Raw genomic sequence first — 18,991 nt, forward strand, 5'->3', positions numbered from 1 at the left:
GTCCTTCCTTTTTTATCTCCCCACTTCACCACTTAAAATTTCTATGCTAGGAAATGCTTCACCTGCAAATTTCAATCTGCTACGCCTTTTAGGCTGCCGTTGAATCAGGGCAACCTGAAACTAAGGCTATGTAAAAATTAGTGGCTTAAAACACTGCAAGGTTGTTATCCGGCCCACCTCTTCCCTGCTGTGTTTCAAGCTCATTTCTTATGCTTCTGTCCACACCAAATTGGGGGTGGGGATATTTTCACCCCATGCCCATTACCTGATTTGCTTCCCCACGCTGAACTCCAATCACTGGAGCTCTCAGCTGTGCATGTGCTGTTCATCCGCACATGCACACCTCGACTTAACCACTCCTTTCATTTTCTAGTTGAATGGAACCTGGTTTGAGGGAATGTGCATTCAATAGTATTCCTCAAAAAGCTGCAGAATACAATGGAGTGTGGCTAGTGTCAGGGGTACTTGGCTTCAAACAACAGTGGGGAGGGGGGGGGCACTGGGGCTGGAGTAAATACTGATGTACACACCGCCTGAAGGGAAAGTGCATTCCTGTTCTTTTATACGGACATTTGCCAGGTACCATCCTTGTGATCATTTCATAGCCAAGTGAAGACCAGGCTTTTTACTGCAACACATTATACTGCTGAAGACGGTTCAGAAACTTTGGCTGGTGCAGAATCTGGTGGCCAGGTTGCTCACCGGGGCAAGATGGTTTGAGCATATTACGCTGATCCTGGCCCAACTGCATTGGCTGCCCATTGCTTTCTGGGCACAGTTCAAAATGCTGGCTTTGACCAATAAAACCTTAAACGGCTCAGGACCTCAATACCTCAAATACCTTCCAGACCCTGGAATCATCAGCTGAGGCCCTTCTCCATGTGCTTCCTCCATGAGAGGCCCATAGGGTGGCAACATGAGAATGGATCTTTTCTGTGGTGGCCTCCCATCTGTGGAAGGCTCTCCCCGAGAGGCTCACTGGCATCTTCATTTCACATCTTTAGGCACCAGGCAAAAATGTTTCTCTATAACCAGGCCTTTGGCTGGTTGAAAATTCTATGGCCTTTTAAATGTGTTTGTGGCAGGGGGAGTTATTGGTCTGTTTTTGTTCTCGTTTATTATGTATCTTGTGTTCTCATTTTGTATTTTTATGTTGTGAATCACCCTGTGATCTTCAGATGAAGGGCAGTATTTAATTTATTATTATTATATAATAATAATAATAATAATAATGGAATAATAAAAATAAGAAACTGCTCCTCACTCCTTCACTAGATGGGTAGTTGCCATAGTTTTCAGGTAGATGTGGGTGCAGGATGCCACCAAACTTTTGAGAGTCATACAGCAGGCAGAAACTCAGCAGATGCTGCTTCTCCCTCTAGATGCTGGTGTGAACAGGTGTGTGAATCTGAACTTATTTCTATGGTTTTCATCATAAAGTATAAAGATTGACATAACTTACATATGACATGAGATTCTCCATCATGAACTTAGCTTGACCATGGTACAAACTGATACCAGCCATCATACCTGTATCTGAAGTGGGTGCATGTGACAAACTGTGGGGTTGGTGTCCTGGACTGCACCCACTTCAGGCTACAGGGATGATGACACAAATGCATTTTTCTGTTCTTTTCACTTAAAAAGGAGGGAGAGGAAAAAATTCTCCCTAGAACATCAGGGAGGTTTATGCTGAAAACGTTTCTAAACTTACATGCTTATTTGCTTCATGCAGCCATTTCTTTATTTAACTCGAGGGAGCATTCAGGTACATTAGGTAAAGGGACCCCTGACCATTAGGTCCAGTTGCGGACTACTCTGGAGTTGCGGCGCTCATCTCGCTTTATTGGCTGAGGGAGCCGGCGTTTGTCCGCAGACAGCTTCGAGTATGTGGCCAGCATGACTAAGCGCTTCTGGTGACCAGAGCAGTGCATGGAAATGCCATTTACCTTCCTGCTGGAGCGTACCTGTTTATCTACTTGCACTTTGACGTGGTTCAAACTGCCAACCTTCTGATCAGGCACATTAAGTTCCCCTAAAGAGGCTGAAGTGATACACCACAGGTTGCAACCTTGCCCTTTGATGGGTAGGGAATGCTAATCTATACCCTCTGGTGTCCCAAACAAAAGTAATCATCAGGAAGATAATTCCTCTTGACAGCAGCCACAATCCTGGGTTAAACAGGAAATGGGAGCCACATGGCAACCCTCCCTCAGGGCCAAGACTGAACTGTTGGGGCAACCAATGCCAGGCCAGCTGTGGTTAACACAGAGTGTCCCCTCCACCTCCTGTATTGTGATAACATTTGTCTAGCTGAACTTGGTATATGCCTCCCCGAACGGAAGCGTCTGGCAGCAGCTCCCTCCTGGGAACGCAGCCCAAAGTTCTCATCATTATGGCAAGCACAAGCCGGCAGTCAAACACAGTGCAGTACGAACATGCCGCCCCTTTGCACGGGAATGCAAACAACACAGCAAACCCAAACAGAGCGAAGATAATAAAGGGCCCAAGTGGCGTGTGCGCACTGTGTTGCCTCAATAGAAACACCCCACACCGGCACCCTGTGGCACCACACTCCATGTGCCACCTCAGTGAAGAGGCCAGTCTCTCATTCTCTCTCTCTTTCACACACACTTGCTCTGCAGAGCTGGAATAGCAGCAGACACAAAAGAGAGACACAAATGCAGGACCTCCCTCATGTAATTTGGGCTGTAGAGGACACAGGAAGCGAGAAAGAGGAAGCAACGTCATTAGCCAAAATGTGTGCTAAGGAAGGAGAGGAGGGTGGCGGGAATCCCCCAGAACCAAGAGGGTCATTGGCCCGTCTCACTCAGGGGAAGATTATTCCCAGAATCCTAAATATAGTGACTGAAAGTGAAATGAGTGTGAGCTGGAAAGAGCCGGCTCAAATACCACCTCCAGTTCAGTGCCCCTGACACCTGAAATAAAGGGATAAGAATGCTCGGCCTACTTTACAGGGTTGTTGTAAGGAATACTGAGATCATGTATGTGAAATCCTCTGATTTTGACCTTTGTTTTGTATCCTGGGATAAATTAAAGCAGCATGACCTGTGGTTGATTCGTATATTAGATTGCTTTGGGGTTGACTTTGTTTAAAAAGGCTTTTATATGTAGTATTATGAAGCCCTGAGTTTTTTGTTTGTACACTGACTTTTGGGGAAAGTGGCATGCATAGATAGATAGATAGATAGATAGATAGATAGATACTTGAGTGACTTTGTTCAGACCTTAACGTCTGCTTGATTTCGTACCATGGGTGGCTTCTGCTGGGGACATGCTATGCATTGTGTTAGGTCCACCCCATGCTGTGAGTGGCTCTTTGTGTTCTGAATTGTTTAGCCAGCACATTGACAGATGCTGCAGCAGAGGTGCAAGAGCAAAGTGCTGAATATGTGATGTTTCTTGCTCAGTGAGGCATGGAGATAACAAAACTGACCAACCTTACAAGGTTATTGTTAAGATTACAACAACAAGATAATATGTGTGGCTCAATTGGACCACACAAAGCAACACTCATACAAAGCAACTAGCCTCCAGGAACATATTGCTTGTGTGCCTTGCAGAAATACCCAAATTCACCTCAGAATTTAGGTTTAGGCAAAATTCAACAGCAACTCTTGTGTTTGCTCAACATGCTGCTAAGTCAGCTATGATACTAACATTGTGGAGGAGGAGGAGGAGGAGGAGATCAAGGGATACCAAGAGTATTTATATTTTACCGTCCAGGTGATGATCATATTAGTAGTCTCGTTCCCCTTTCCTTTGACATCAGATGGATTCCGCTTGGGGGCTAGAAAGGAATGGATCACAGTTAGGTTTGCTTATATATCAGCTCAGATAAAGCACCGCCATGACTAAGAGGCAGGTAATGGCATTTTCTTATGTCAAGCCACTCTCTTTCCCTCTCTTTCTCACGTTTGGGCTGTGAGTAGCCAAAACAGTATCACACATGAGGGAAGTAACAGCAGGCTTGGCTGAAATCCCAAGGTTTTCAGAAATTAATAAACAGGAGAATTAACAGTGGAAAACCCTTAAAGCAGTCCAATCTGTGCATGCTCAGTGGCTATGAAATTCTGCCTGTTGCAGGCCGGTGGGGGGGGGGGAAGCCTGGTGTGGGGAGGAATGGAATAGTGTGGCTGGAACCCTGAACAGAAGCACTCTGAGCTGTAACATTTTGTTGCAGGGCCCCATTTGTCTGGATAGCTCAGTTGGTCTGTGTGCATATGTGCATGTGTATCATAAGCATTGTTGATTCTTACAAGGCAGGGCTGGTTCAATAAACTTTGGCAACTGAGGCGAACCACAAAATGCCACCCCCACCCCCACTGCCACTGGCAGGGAAGAAGGGTCAAATGAAGATCTACATCAGGAGCAAGGAATAAAGGTCTACATTGGGAACAAGGGCGGGAGGAGAGTAGCAGCCCCTCTTACTCACCAAGAGGCCGCTGTAGAGGTGGCCAGGGGTGGGGGGGAGGCTGCCAAGGAAGCAGCAGATTCGGCTTCCAAAGAGCATGCAGTACCAGCAGCAGTGGGCAATGCATTCCTTGGGGCCTGGATCTCCCATCCCTGTGGATCCTGCCGCTTGAGGCAATTGCCTCACCTTTCCTCGTGGGTGGGCTGGCCCTACTACAGGGAGCGATGCATATAGAACACCTAAGCCCCAAACATGCTTCTCCTTGGCACTGTGGGCCTCCTTACCTGCAGGATTTGTGACATAGCTGACAGGGTGGGAATTCAGCACACTATCCCCATGATCATTTCTGGCCTTCACATAGAAGTTGTATTTCCGGAATGGGGAAAGGTGAAGCGTGGCCCACGGCTGGTTTCCTGGTACGGTGGTTAACTTTTCCATTTTTCCTTGCCCAAAGTTGCTTTCATCACAAAATACAGTATACTCTGTGGGGAGAGTAAAGGCCACATGTCAATTGTCTGACAGACTAAGCCCCTCCCAGAAATAATGAAGGTCATCACACAGCCTTTCACTGGGAAGCCCCACCACAACCAACTGGGAAAGAGATGCATTCTCTGCACATGCTCAGAAGCACTCACTTTCCTGCAGGCAGTCTGCACACGCCGGCGAAAATAACATTGGAGCAAATGTGTGACTTAAACAGAGCTTCCGGTTCCAAGTATATCTCAAATGAAGCATTGCATTGCTTCACACATAATACAGCAACAAACCCAGCAAGGAGTCAGAACGAACCCCTTATGGCTTTCTGACAAGAATACCTGCAGGAGACAAGCACTTTCTAACAGTTGTTTGTCACACTTGAGATGTTTAGTTCTATACTTACAAAAATGAGCTGTGAGTCTAAAGCGCATACTAATGAAATTCTTTATAAACAGATCCAGGTAAAAAAAGCACCTCAGTTTAAATGCCAAAATACATTGGTAGTGGTAGGGAAGTGCTATAAGCATATGATGCATTTACAGCCATGGTCCTTACGGCCCTACCCTGCCTTCTATTGCAAATAATAATAGGGCCTTCACCACAGGGAAACCGCAGAGTGATGCCATTCCGCATCCATAGAGAATCGTGGCCAAAGATGCCTTTCAATTTTTAAAACAAGTTCAGGTTGCAGGTAACTCTAGTATTTATCCTGTCTTTGTTTTAAATGTAGCTAGGTGTGGAGGACCTGTGGATAATCCACTGGCGAATATGGTTGTTCTGCTGAGGTGATTTCAGGAGCTGCTGACAAAGGAAGAAATAAGGGTACAGGAGGAAGATAAAGTTTATGGGCATATGCAGGAATTGGGGGAGGGGGGCAAAGTAAAACACTGAAAGGGGTATTAGGCTAGTTTTGCAAAACAAAAAGATAATAGTGTGCGCACATTTTGCATCATATCAGGCTCTACAGATTTTTTAAAAAATGAAATCTGGAAATCTGAGGGTTATGATTTATTTGGTAGGGGGAATAGCTGCCCCCATGTTTCCTCATCCTGTCATTGCCCATGGTGTGACTGGATCCTGCCCTCCCTCCCAAACACATCCCACATTTGAGAGTTTTGAAGAAAAGCCAAGGATTCGGAGGCTCTGAGTGAGGATTCCAAGCTGATAACGTGACAATGCTGGCTCTAAGCAGCACAGGGCACTCAGCCCTGTTTCTTACCCTTGATAGGCCTGTTGTGATCATCTCCTGGTGTCCATGTCAACTTCACCTGCCAGTCCTGCTGCTCCGACAGTTCCAGATTTGACACAGGGCCAGGACTGCCTGAAAGAGAGACCATCATGTGAGCAATGATGAGGGAGTGACCGCAGGATAAATGCCCCAAATCTTTTTGGTATCTCCTCTAGCAGCTTTCCCAGAGCTGACCCAAAACATTTTGGATCCTGAGATTAAAATTCCAAATGGCAGCTCTGTCTCTCCCCACCCCACCCCATGGTATAATGAATGTTATTATTATTTCACTAACTTATAAGGCTATCTAGAAATGGAAGTAGTTTTAGTTAATAAATATTTGTCTTTTAAACATGTATCTCTCTCCCATACACACTTATATCAATTTCCTCACAACCCGGACTCAAATAAAACTTGCTTCACAGATGCCTTTGGGGGCATGTTGAAGGATCTTTAATGTTTATGTACATCTCCCGGTCAGAAGAAAGCATCACTTCTCTCTCTCTCACTCTGCCCCCCCCCCACCTTGAGTTCCCTTTTATAGTAGCACCAGCCAGTGTGGTGTAGTGGTTAAGAGTGGCAGTCTCGTAATATGGTGAACTGGGTTCGCGTCTCCGCTCCTCCACATGCAGCTGCTGGGTGACCTTGGGCTAGTCACACTTCTTTGAAGTCTCTCAGCCCCACTCACCTCACAGAGGGTTTGTTGTGGGGGAGGAAGGGAAAGGAGAATGTGAGCCGCTTTGAGACTCCTTCGGGTAGTGAAAAGCGGGATATCAAATCCAAACTCTTCTTCTTCTCAAAACATCAAAAACCAAAAACATGTGCCCCAAATCTACCAGCTGCAGCAACTACCTCACTTACCATCACTTTGCTCTCTCAGTAATTTTGGAGCCTAAGGAACCCAAGACAACCATTTTACAAGAGGTAAAAGAACCCATATCTGATTTCTCCTTTTTTTGGTACTTGCCATATACCCAAAGCTTGGCACTTTTCTCCACAGAGTCAAGAGCTGTCCAAGCCCGGCAGGTGTATATTCCTTGGTCAGAATAGTCCAGGTCAGTGATGGTCAGGGATGTGTCATTGATGAAATACCTAGCAGGTGGATAAAACCAGAGTGGTTTGTGGTTTCCCTCAGTCCACAGGCCTCCACACAACCCTGCCCTGCCCACACCACTCACTTGTCATTGTCAGCGGACTCCTTAACCAGCTGCCCTTTTCGGTGCCACTCAAGACCAGGACCAGGGATGGTGTCATCGAACAACACTTTGCAATGGAACGTCACTTGGCCACCCTTCTCCCCTTCTGTGTTTGTAGGCTCCACTTCAAACTGTGTGGCTCCTGGAACAAGGACAGAATGTGGAGTCGTGTCCTCTCTCCCCACCATGCCTTGCTATGGTTTGAGGGATAAGACTTCCAGAAGCCTGCATGGCTTCTCTTTCCCTATCATTCCACAGTGTGACTTGAGCACCTCCCATTGCAGACAGGGCCGGGCAACAAATTCTCAGGCAGTGCAACCTGTTAAGAAGTTCTCCTGCACACACCTCACTGAAATGAACCAGGTGACCACTTTTGACCTGTTTCCCCACACTTTCACCTTGAATGGCACCCCAAACCGGGTATTCCCGAAGCTGCTCTGATTTAAATTACCTTGGCAATGGCCTGAATATGTTAATTTTAGCCAGTCCTCAACATACAAGACAAAAGGCAAATCTAAAATGTGAGCATGAAAAAAAAAAAGATTTGCTGCCACCCCAGGAGAGGTATCATTCTTACTGTGAGGTTACCAAGACAGGATCTTATTTCCACTACTCAGAAGAGGGCAGGAGACTCAGGAGAACCTGAATCATCTCCTGATTTCATTGGGGAAGCAAGAGGCAACATACAAAACTTTAGTATTATCTATAAAACCCATCTGTGGAGCTGGCGATACAGGAGGATGGAGATGTTCAACTAAGGGGCTTAGAGGTTGTGGCTGACAGCTCAGAGTGGGCAGAATGTAGTCCATGAGGTGCCCTCCATATGTTGTTGGCAGGGGCACCCCGTCCCATTTTGACACCTGAGGCAAAACAGGAAGGGTGCTGCTCCTGTCAAAGCTTTGCTTACGAGGGTCGCACAGTGCAGCTTCCGGCAGCATCTCATGGGACTCTCACAAGAACTTGTCAGAAGCCACTGCCACTACTTCTCCTCACGTTTCTGATGGTCACTGGGCTCCACCCTGCAGGATTCAGCTGCCCAAGGCAGTTGTCTCAGTCTGCCTCATGGGCGGGCTGGACCTGGTTGCTGGGCAATGCGAGCTGAAGCCAATGTGGTCTGTGGTCAGGGAGAGGATGGAAATTGTAGTCCAACATCTGACACCAAACTGTCTACCCCACAAAGTAAGATCTGATCCCTTCCCCTGAGGCCTTTCTCTCTGTGTGGCTGCTCAGGCTGGAGCAGGCAGGAAAGGGGAACACCTATTTTTCAATTTCATCATACCTCACTGACCTATGACTGCTAACTTCCCATCAAGCCTCATTATGCCTTAGGGATGACTATTTCCTATCCGACTTCTCTTCAGATTCATAACCTGTCTGAGAGGTGAGGTGCATTCTGGGAAATCTGCTCCCACCTTTGACAAAAAGGTAGGCAACGATGGAGACATTGTTCTGATCATTCTCAGCTAAGCATGTGAAGTTCCCTGCATCCTCACGCTGGACTTTCTCAAGCTGCAGGGTTCCGTTTGTGAATAGAAAGCTCCGGTAATCTTCCATGATGGAGTAGAAGCCTTCTGTGAGCCTGGAAGTAAGAGCAAGAGGGGGCACATCAAGCGCACAAAAGAGAGAATGCTCTGTTGTCAATATGGTTAGTGTTGCTGTCACTTAAAAACAAAACAAAAAAATCCAGAGGGATTCCTATGATTTTAAGATCTACACCATAGGCAGAAGGTGCCTCCAGACTGTCAGTGTTTTGCAGGAGAGATTTCAGTGCATACTGGAATTTCAGTTTTGAGCAATTAAAGTTTGCTATGACAGATTGATGCTAATAATAAAGATCTCGCAGCATATATTTACTGTTTCCACACAAATAAGGCAGCATTTTCCATTTACAAATAGAAGTTACTACCTTACTCAGTGGCACTCAACCCCAAGTGCCAGAGCTTTGGCATAGAGGAGATGAGATATATAAAAATGGTGCCGTAGCTGCTTAGTACAAAATTACCAAGAATATGGATTCGATGGATCCAAAGGATTCAAGTTACAAGAAAGGAAATTCCAACTAAACATTAGGAAGGGGAAGAGCTGTTCAACAGTGGAACGGACCTCCTCAGAAGGCAGTGGACTCTCCTTCCTTGGACTCTCCTTCCTTGGAGGTTTTTAAGCAGCTGCTGGATAGCCTGTCATGGATGCTTTTGTTGAGATTCCTGCATTGCAGGGGGTTGGACTAGATGACCATCGGGTCCCTTCCAACTCTATGTTTTTATGAAATACATTAGCCATAGTAGAGAACTCACCAGTTCACAGTGGGCCGAGGTGCCCCAAAAGTCTCACAGTGCAGGGTGGCTGTCTGGTTCTCCACCACATTGTACACTAACCCATCCGGGGTCAGGATCTCTGCTGGCAGACCTGAATTAAATCAAGTAGATAGATACGTTTGGGGCATGGAACCCTCTAAACAAACAACCAGTTCTGTTTCCTCAACAAAACCCATCTAGGGTATTGCAAGTATATTGGACCAGCCTCATAATCAGGTTTTATTAAAGTGAGGGCGGGGTTGGGGGGGAGAGGGAGTTGACGACATGGTTCCCCCCCAATTAGTTTGCATTAAATATTTTATTGTGTTACAAAACAAACAAATAAACAGGGGAAAGTACATATAGTGTCTCCTCTTTCAATTCATAGAGTATTTTTCACATTTTGTTTACAGTCGTTTACAAAACATTTCATTTACAGTCAGACTTTATTGTTAAAGATATTGTGTGGTTGGGGGGGGGGAAAGAGAGGGGAGGGAGGAAGGGAGATAGAGATAGATCTTTTGCTCTATTGCATAGTGTTTGTGCAGTGTTTTTGTGTCAGCATCACATGAGTTGGCCCTTTATTTACAGGTATATATATATTTGTTGGCATTGTAAGAACTTAGAGAGTCCAGAGCTTGGTTGCATTTGGTTGGTTGCTGAGTGGTTGGTTTGTATGTGTGAGCAGGGGCAGGGGGGTTGGGTCAAGTTAGCCATACAAAAATTTATGGGAAACTGCCCTATCAGAAAAGTTAACCAACAAACTTAAACTAGCACAGGGAGGGTTGCCATATTTTGAATAGCAAAAAAGAGGACACATTTGCCGACTTCCGCTTTTAACCATGGATCACTTTGACGACTTTACCCATGAAAAAGAGGATGTGTCCTGCAAAAAGAGGACATATGGCAACCCTAACCGGTCGCCTTCACCCCGGTGTTGCTCCCCTTCATCACATTTACAGCACAACAAAACAAGGACCTATCCCCCTCCCACAGGATACAAACTGTGGATATTGTAAGTCAAACAGCAAAAAACAACAACAAAACAACAAGAATTAAACACATTTAGTCATTTAGCTTATTATATCTTTTTGGTAAAGGCTTTAATCATGTGTGTGTGTGTATGTATGTGTGATTATAATGTTTTTTGTTATATTACTGTTTGGCCAAGGCTTAACACTCATTGACCAGAACGTCTGGAGGTGGGAATAAGTGTACTTCTCTTACTGACAAATGGGGTCAAGTAAGCCTTCGTGTTTTCCTTATATCTCCATAAGTAAAAGGGTTTGAATAGGCTCAGTAACTAGAGGTCCCTGAACCTAATTCACTCTTCCTGGAGAAACCTCTCTTGGCCTTCCCTCCCCAAGAGGCAAGCAAGATGTGAAGCAATGGCATCTGTGGGACTGATGTGCTAGCTAGCCCAACACACATCACTAAATGGCCCTCCAGGAAAAGTAGCTACTAGAGACTTTACCTTCTTTTTTCTTTTTTTTAAATGAAAACTGAAATTCAGAGGAGCCTGGAATACCTCCAGGCGTCATTTGCGATGTGAGAATGGCGACACTGTTCTGTGTGTGCTCTCTGTTGGCTCCCCCCACCATAACAGGCCCAACCTTGCCGCCCTGTGGAGCTGGTCTAGCCCCACGCTCATCCAAGAGGAGCAGATAAACTCACGGACAACGAGGATGTAGGCATTGGCCAGGAGACTGCCATGCTTATTATGGGCTTCACACTGGATCACAGCTGTGTCGTTGGGCTGCACTTGGTTGAGAATCAAAGCTCCCGGCACCACCTTCCTTCTTGGGTCTGGCATCACCTCTGAAACCCAGCAAAAGAGTTTAGGCCCACAAGAGGAAGCATCGCAATGTGGCACATCCCTTTCCCTCGCCCACATTCTGCACCTGCCCATTCACTCACCTTCTAGCGGGATCCCATTTATTCTCCACGACACCTCTGGTTTGGGTTCCCCATCAACATCGCAGTTCAAGCGCACACTTTCTCCTGGTGCAAAGATCTCGCTTTCGGGCTCTTTTATCCAGTATGGAGCAGCTGAGAAAAGAAGGCAGAGTCAATGGGACCTAAAACCTATGTAATGTGGAGAGCAGGCCCTGGTCCTTTACTGAATGTCTCCCTCCTACTGAAATCTGAAATGAATGGCTTCTCCTAGGAGAGACCCCCCTCACACACACCCCACCAGAGAGTCCTAGTGCCCCAGCTTAGCTGGTGCCCCCTCTTATCCCACCAGCTACATGTGTGTGACTGTGTGTGTCACGCCTGTGACTGTGGGCATACCCTCGACTGTCACATAGTAGCTGTGGCGAATCGTGCCGTGGTCGTTGTGAGCAATGCACTGGTATTCTCCATCGTCATCCTCCTCCACGCTTGGGATGCGCAGGGTTTTATTTGAGTTCTCAAAGATTACCCGGTCCGAAAGCTTCAGTCTGTTCATGTGGACCCATTCTACGGTTGGTGTAGGGCTGCCAGAGACAGAAGAGAAAGGGTAAGGGTAAAAATTGGCTAATGACTCTGGTCTGGGGGCCAACTAGTCTTATGGCTAAGACCAAGAACCCTCCAGGTGTTGCTGGGGTTCAACTACCATCGTCTCCATTGGCCAACGCTGACAGGGGCTGATGAGAGAGAGCTAGAGCCCTATAGCATCTGCAGGACCAACAGGGTGGGCACAGCTGGAAAGAGCCCTGCTACGTTGACCTATCCCAGATCCTCTCCTCCTCCCTGCCCCACACCGTGTCACTGGCAGTAGTGATGTAATGACTGAGAGCCAGTGTGGTGTAGTGGCCTGAGTGCTGGACTATGACCTGGGAGAGCAGGGTTCAAATCCCCACTCAGTCATGAAGCTCAGTGGGTGACTTTGGACCAGTCACTCTCTCTTAGCCTCATAGGGTTGTTGAGATAAAACAGAGAGTAGGAGAACAAAGTATGTCACCTTGAACTTTTTGGAGAAAAAATGGGATATAATGGTAATAAAAAACAAACATTTAATTGATTAATTTGTTAGATTAATGGCTTAAAAACTTACTGATTGGTTAAATGTATTCTTTTAATTTAAAATTTTTATTTTAAAAACAAGAACTTATAAAAAGTGCCGTCTTAGTAGTGAAATCGCCTCTTGTGTAAGAGAGAAGAGGGGAGGTTTCATCTTCTACGATATGGCTGGTATGAAATATTATCTATTTTAAAAAAATTATATACAACTGTATAATTAAAATAAAGCAGGAAATGTCTATATACAATAAAAACCACAGAAAAAAATTAAAACCAGAGCATCCACTAACTATTACAGAAATAGGTAGGTAGCCGTGTTGCCATAGCCAAATAAAATAAAAAAATAAAATAAAATAAAAAAATATTCCTTCCTGTAGCACCTTAGAGACCAACTAAGTTTGTTATTGGTATGAGCTTTCGTGTGCATGCACACTTCTTCACACGAAAGCTCATACCAAGAACAAACTTAGTTGGTCTCTAAGGTGCTACTGGAAGGAATTTTTTATTTTATTTTGTTTTGACTATTACAGAAATATGTTTTCTCAGTTGCCTGCACAAGCTTTGCAATGAACACATCAGTTATAAGAACAGGAAGCGCTCTATTTCACTCTGCAGCAGTTTTGGGTTGCATCAAGATTCAGATAGCTCCATTTTGCTTCCAACGGAATCAGCGAGACATAACTATGAAATAATAATAATAATAATAATATTTATTATTTGTACCCCGCCCATCTGGCTGGATTACCCCAGCCACTCTGGGCGGCTTCCAACAGAAATCAAATACAAAAATATCAAACATTAAAAACTTCCCTAAAATATGTCACATATTTCCCTTTCGTCTCATTTCATCTTCACAACAACCCTAGGAGGTAGCCTAGACTGAATGATTGTGACTGGCTTCGCAGTCATGCAGTAAGATTGGCTTGAACCTGAAGCGCTTTGCCTGTAGGTCAACAGGCCACCACCATAACGCCCTGGCTCCCCTTCTGACTCTGCGCACCAAGTAAGGTTGCTCTTAGTCTTCTTCTCGAAGGTACTCTCTACTCTTTCTGTCATCATCCAGACAATGCATGAAACCATGACTAAGAACGCTGCCAAAGTGCTTCCTGGATCTCCTTGGCTGGCACTTTCCCCTACTTCATCCTCATCAGCCAGCCTGTGGCTGAAGGGCCGGGTGAGCTGAGACTCCCCAGAGAAGCCAACTAGCAAGACGTTTCCTTAATCACACAAGAAACACTTTGGATTGCAAGCCAGCCTTTAAGTGCCTTTCCTGCTTCCAAGCCCACAGGATGCAGCTTCCTTCTACAGTATACAGCCGGGGGGAGAAAGGAGGCTGCCCACACCTGAGGATGGGGCTGGAGGTCTCCATTTGCTTGCCAAATCACCAAGGAGGGAAAACTAAAATCCCAAGAGGGTCCCCTCCTCTTCTCCACTAGCCACGCGGGGACTCTGGAGACACATTAAAAGGAGCTTGCCTGCCTGCCCACCTGCAGGTACTTCTCCCCTACTGAAGCTGCACTAAGGAGAATGGAACCTCAGTCTCTTGCCTTCTCTCAACTTCCATATGTACATGCACACACAATATCAGACCCACCCATACCTCCCTCTCTCAAATGTTTCTCTCCTCTCTCGCTCTCTCTCTCTCTCTCTCTCCTCTCTCACACACACACACACACACACACACACACACACACACACGGGGTGTGTGTGTCAGATATCTGCTTTAGACAACCAGAAGGGAAAGATCTGTGAGTGCCCCTAAACCGTGAGTGGCTAAGCTGGCCCTCCAGGTGTTGGTGGTTGGGGCTGACCATCAGCCCCAGCCAGCATGACCAATCGTCAGATTAACCAATCTGGCCCTCAACTAACAGAGTAATGGAAGAACACCAGCGAAACACCTGAGGAAGATAACAAGAGGTGGGTTTAATGTAGGGGTGAGGAACCTGTGGCTCTCCACATAGACACTGCTGGATTACAATTCCTGTCATCCCTGACCACTGGGCATTACTGGCTGTGGCTGAGGAGAGCTGGAATCCAGTAATATCTGGAGGACCACAGGTTCTGTATCCCTGGGTTGAGAACAATAGCTGATCCACTGGGTGACTGTCTCTGATGGAACTCTTCCCCTTCAAGGATCTTCAAACCTTCCTCTCCCCAGCTCTCTCCATGGGTGTTTTGGAGTCCCTTTCAGGGAGAGTTTGATCCCTTTGACAACAGGTATCCCCAAGGCACTTACAGTCCTGCCACAATGCATTCCAGCACCAAGGGCTCCCCCTGCTTCGCCTCGTATGTGTTGGGCATCTTATCCGGTACAATTAGCATTGGCTTCTGGTTCGAGAAACTGTTGGCTGTGGAAGAGAAAGAAGGGAAGGCAACTGGGCAGCAATGGAACCAACAGGGTGCTGAGCCCACTCTGAGCTAATCCAACACATAAGCATGCAGGCTCCCAGAGAGGAGATTGTGGCTACTGTGCTCCTCCCCAGTTGCTCTGCTGCAGCAGCAGTAACCAAGGCTCTGACTTGACTCTTTCCAGAGTAACCATGAACTGTAACCAAGATCTGCCCTATGGTTTACAGCTTGCAGTTTGTCTGGGAGAGCTACCGTAAATCGTGAGTCAGGTTCAGATGATGTGTGAAGTCAAACCATGGCTTAGTGCAGTGCAGCACAGCAGGAAAACCACTGTGGAGAAGCACAGCGGCCATGCTCTTTTCTTCTGCAGTTCATATGCTTGTGCGTTCACACAAAGCCATGGTTTGGCTTAAATTGACCCTTCTCTCAGTCTCGCCACACTCACAGGCATGCTTGGTAGGGATGCGGGAGAGGGCCTTCTTGATGTCTTCTCCCAGACTTTGGAACTCATTCCCTAGAGAAGGTAGACTGGCCCTCTCCTTGTTGTCCAGTATGTGAGGACCTTCCTGTTCCAACAGGCTTTTGAGAGGTGACTGCTGGCGCCATGCGCTTTTATTGTAATTATAAAAACAACAACATCAAACTGGGCCAAAGACCAGCCAGAATTAAACAGGAGCTTCACACAGCTGTTGAAGTTGACAAGTGAGGGATTGAAGGCAGGATAGGGAACCTGTGGCCTTCCTGATATTATTGAACTAAACTCCCATCATCCATGACCATTGGTCAAGCTGGCTGGGGCCAATTGGTTTGGAGTCCAACGACATCCAGAGAGCCACAGATTGTCATCTCTGCTGTACTTGCCATAGCCTACTGTTCACCCTGTTATACTTCTCCCTTCCTTAGCCTCAAATCTAATTACAGTGGTACCTCAGATTACATACGCTTCAGGTTACATACGCTTCAGGTTACATACTCTGCTAACCCAGAAAATGCTTCAGGTTAAGAACTTTGCTTCAGGATAAGAATAAAATTGTGCTCTGGCGGCGCAGCGGCAGTGGGAGGTCCCATTAGCTAAAGTGGTGCTTCAGGTTAAGAGAACAGTTTCAGGTTAAGAACGGACCTCTGGAACGAATTAAGTACTTAACCAGAGGTACCACTGTACCAAGAAACTCACACTTTCTCAGTGTATCTTAGACTGGGTGGACAGAAGATCAGGTGACTGATGGATCCCAGTACCTTTCCACCCCAGAAGGTAGCTGCACTTCAGAAATGCAGGGTATCTGAAGACTTACTGGGGAAAACTTTTAGTTCAATGGGCTCCTTCTGGATGATGATTCGAGGACCTTGGAAATGGGCGTTGCAAATATAGTCAGGGCGGCTGTCCTTCATCTGGACATTGGCAAAATAGAGATTCCCGTCCTGGCCCATGGTGACTCGGTCATCTTTTGTGATATGCTCGATCTCTGGAGGGGAAGGAGAGAGTGGAAATAGCAAAGTGTGGTGAGAAGCCACAGCACAGTAGACAGCTTCTTCCACCCCACCTTATCTCTTGACCCAGCCAACATCATAGGAGAGAGGAATCACACCCCATTTCATTCATTCATTCATCAGGTGGATCAGACCAAAGGTCTCCCTTCCAACAGTAGCCTGCCATATGCCTCAGTGAAAGTGGATACTGACAGTCCTGTGCTCTCCCCACCACCACCACAAGACCTCAGATCTCCTTCAGCTAGCAGGCCATGGGATCTGAATCCCAGCTATCAGTTCCAAGCAAAACCACCTTGATTAATGCACTGAGCTACAGTTTCCTGGACAAAAGTCCATCTCCTAGGGTACTTAGAATGGACTTACATAGAATCAGACCATCTACCCAAATTACAGGGGTAGGGAACTTGTGGCCTCCAAAAGTTGTGGGACTACAAATCCCATTTATCCCTGGCCATTGGCAATTCAGGGCTGGGATTGATGGGAGTTGGAGTCCAACATCTAGAGGGCCACAGACACCCCAGCTCTGATCCGTTCTGACTGGTGCTCCAGGGACTTGCATACATACAAGGCAGGTATAATGTGATCCCCACCCCACCCCACCCCACTTTTGTTTTCAATTTACCTCTTGTATGTTGCATAGAGGTATTTGTTAAGAAGCCACTAATAAATATGTAATATTTATTTGTAATAAATATACATAGAAAAATACATAAATATAAAGGCATGTGTCCCAACATTATACTATCTGACAATGAGCCTAGAAGCCAAGCCCCTTCCCTCCTGAGTTGAGTAGTCTAACTGCTCACCCTAAGCAGCAGACCAACTGCTGGCAGACAGTTGTCCCCACCTTGGTCGTCTCTGCCACATGATCACACCTGCATGATCACACCTGGAAGGGCAACCAGGGATACTCACTGTTGTTCAGCCAGTAGATTTTGGGTGGGACAGCACTTTCAGGTGGGTTGCAGGGTAAAACCGTATGGGTCCCTTCCTCCACTGCAATAGGTGCCACCTTCTCCTTTGGCCACTGTGGAGCACCTGGACAAAGACAGGAAGCAAAGGAGGAAACTGGGTGAGCAAGGGACTCCAAAGAGATCAGCCGAGAAGCATCATTTGCAAAGTCCTCTGGGTTCACTTCTTCACACATCCAGTTCCTCTTTCCCTCTTACAGAAGACGTACATCCCACAGGTCTTTGGGAGGAATTCAGCATCACACTATTCCATTTGCTCCATCAGAACAAGCATTTCAGCTTGTGCAATGGAACCATCTCCCTTCTCCCCCCCCCCCAGTGCTGCTCTAGGGGGTTCTGCTTTGAGGAGTGTGGTGTGAATAGGGGTAGGAGTCAGGGAGAGTCTCATTGTACTAGTGGGACTTGTCCTGGTTCCTGCTAGCACACCTGCTTAGATGAACCTGGCCCTTGAATATTATTCAGCAACTGGAAATGCCTTGCAGGGCCAAGAGTTCTGGGAACGGGCAGGTGATATGCAGCCCAGAGCACATAGCACTAAAAGGGGGGTGGTGGTTCTGGGTTCCTGCTCTGTATCCTCAAAATATCCATGTGAAAACAAGGGTGGGGAAATGCAGACACATCTTGAGAAATGTAATTCCATAAGCGCAACAGAAGAGACTAAAAAGAAAGAGGGTCTTGTGGGAATATTTCTAGGACTGGAGGAAAAGTGCTGTCCTAGAAGGGTTTTGTGCTGCAAAAGAGGCAGAGGCGCTTTTATTAAAAAGGACCTTGGACTGAGGGCAAAATGGACTCGGGTAGCTTCATCCATAATACACCACCCCCTCCCCAACCCCCCCCCCACCCTTCTTTCCTAGGGAGAAGGAATAAGATTGCCACCTAGATCAGTGATGTGTGTAGATCCTCTTATAGCGCTGGCTGCTGAAGTTCAGCATTAGGTGGGCAGGGATTCATTCATCAAGTCCTGGATATCTGCAGTCTCTCACTCTTGTGCTATTGGGGAGGGGCGGGATTTTCCAATCCGCCCAACATACACATACACTGATGCACAGAACTGCTCCAACATGTGTTTTATTAAAGCAGATGCATGACGAGGCATGATGGTGTTTGACCTTGCCTACTCACAAGTAGCAGCTAATGAAGTAGAGCTAAAGGAGGGAAACACTGCTGTAATGCCCCAGAAGAGGGCAGGGAGGACAGAATCTGCCAGAAGAGGAGGAGGAGGGCCCCGGGAGAGGGAGAGAGAGTTCAGGCAGTGATGGGAAAGAGGGTCGCTGCCCTGTGGCTTCTCACTTGGGACAAGAACCATGCAACTTTAAAAGTAGAATGGGAGGGGGGTGTCAAGGGCTGGTTATGCCTAGCCATGGATCCTGGAACTCTGCTTATGAACCCATGAACTGTGCCTGCTATACTGTGCATCAGTTGAGGCTGAGGCTGTTTGCTGATTTTATCAATAAAGCTATCAGGATTTCCCAAGCTGAGAATCTGAGGGGCTTTCATATGAGGGCAGAAGCCAGGGCACAATGAGGAACGTTGGAGAGCATGGTTTTACC

At 46.6% G+C, this 18,991-nt stretch overlaps 1 protein-coding gene across 1 annotated transcript in view; it reads right to left on the reverse strand.

Moving 5' to 3' along the window:
• The window catches only part of L1CAM (L1 cell adhesion molecule), a 96,519-nt gene that overhangs the window by 34,377 nt on the left and 43,151 nt on the right, over positions 1-18,991 (reverse strand). Inside the window, 13 exon segments of the mRNA XM_033172699.1 lie at positions 3,741-3,811; positions 4,720-4,917; positions 6,132-6,233; positions 7,108-7,232; positions 7,319-7,478; positions 8,749-8,915; positions 9,631-9,742; positions 11,305-11,448; positions 11,548-11,679; positions 11,923-12,107; positions 14,870-14,981; positions 16,275-16,445; positions 17,386-17,508. Coding sequence (XP_033028590.1) covers positions 3,741-3,811; positions 4,720-4,917; positions 6,132-6,233; positions 7,108-7,232; positions 7,319-7,478; positions 8,749-8,915; positions 9,631-9,742; positions 11,305-11,448; positions 11,548-11,679; positions 11,923-12,107; positions 14,870-14,981; positions 16,275-16,445; positions 17,386-17,508 — 1,802 coding nt within the window.

Source organism: Lacerta agilis, chromosome 16 (genome assembly GCF_009819535.1).
Source record: "Lacerta agilis isolate rLacAgi1 chromosome 16, rLacAgi1.pri, whole genome shotgun sequence".
Lineage (NCBI taxonomy): Eukaryota > Metazoa > Chordata > Lepidosauria > Squamata > Lacertidae > Lacerta > Lacerta agilis.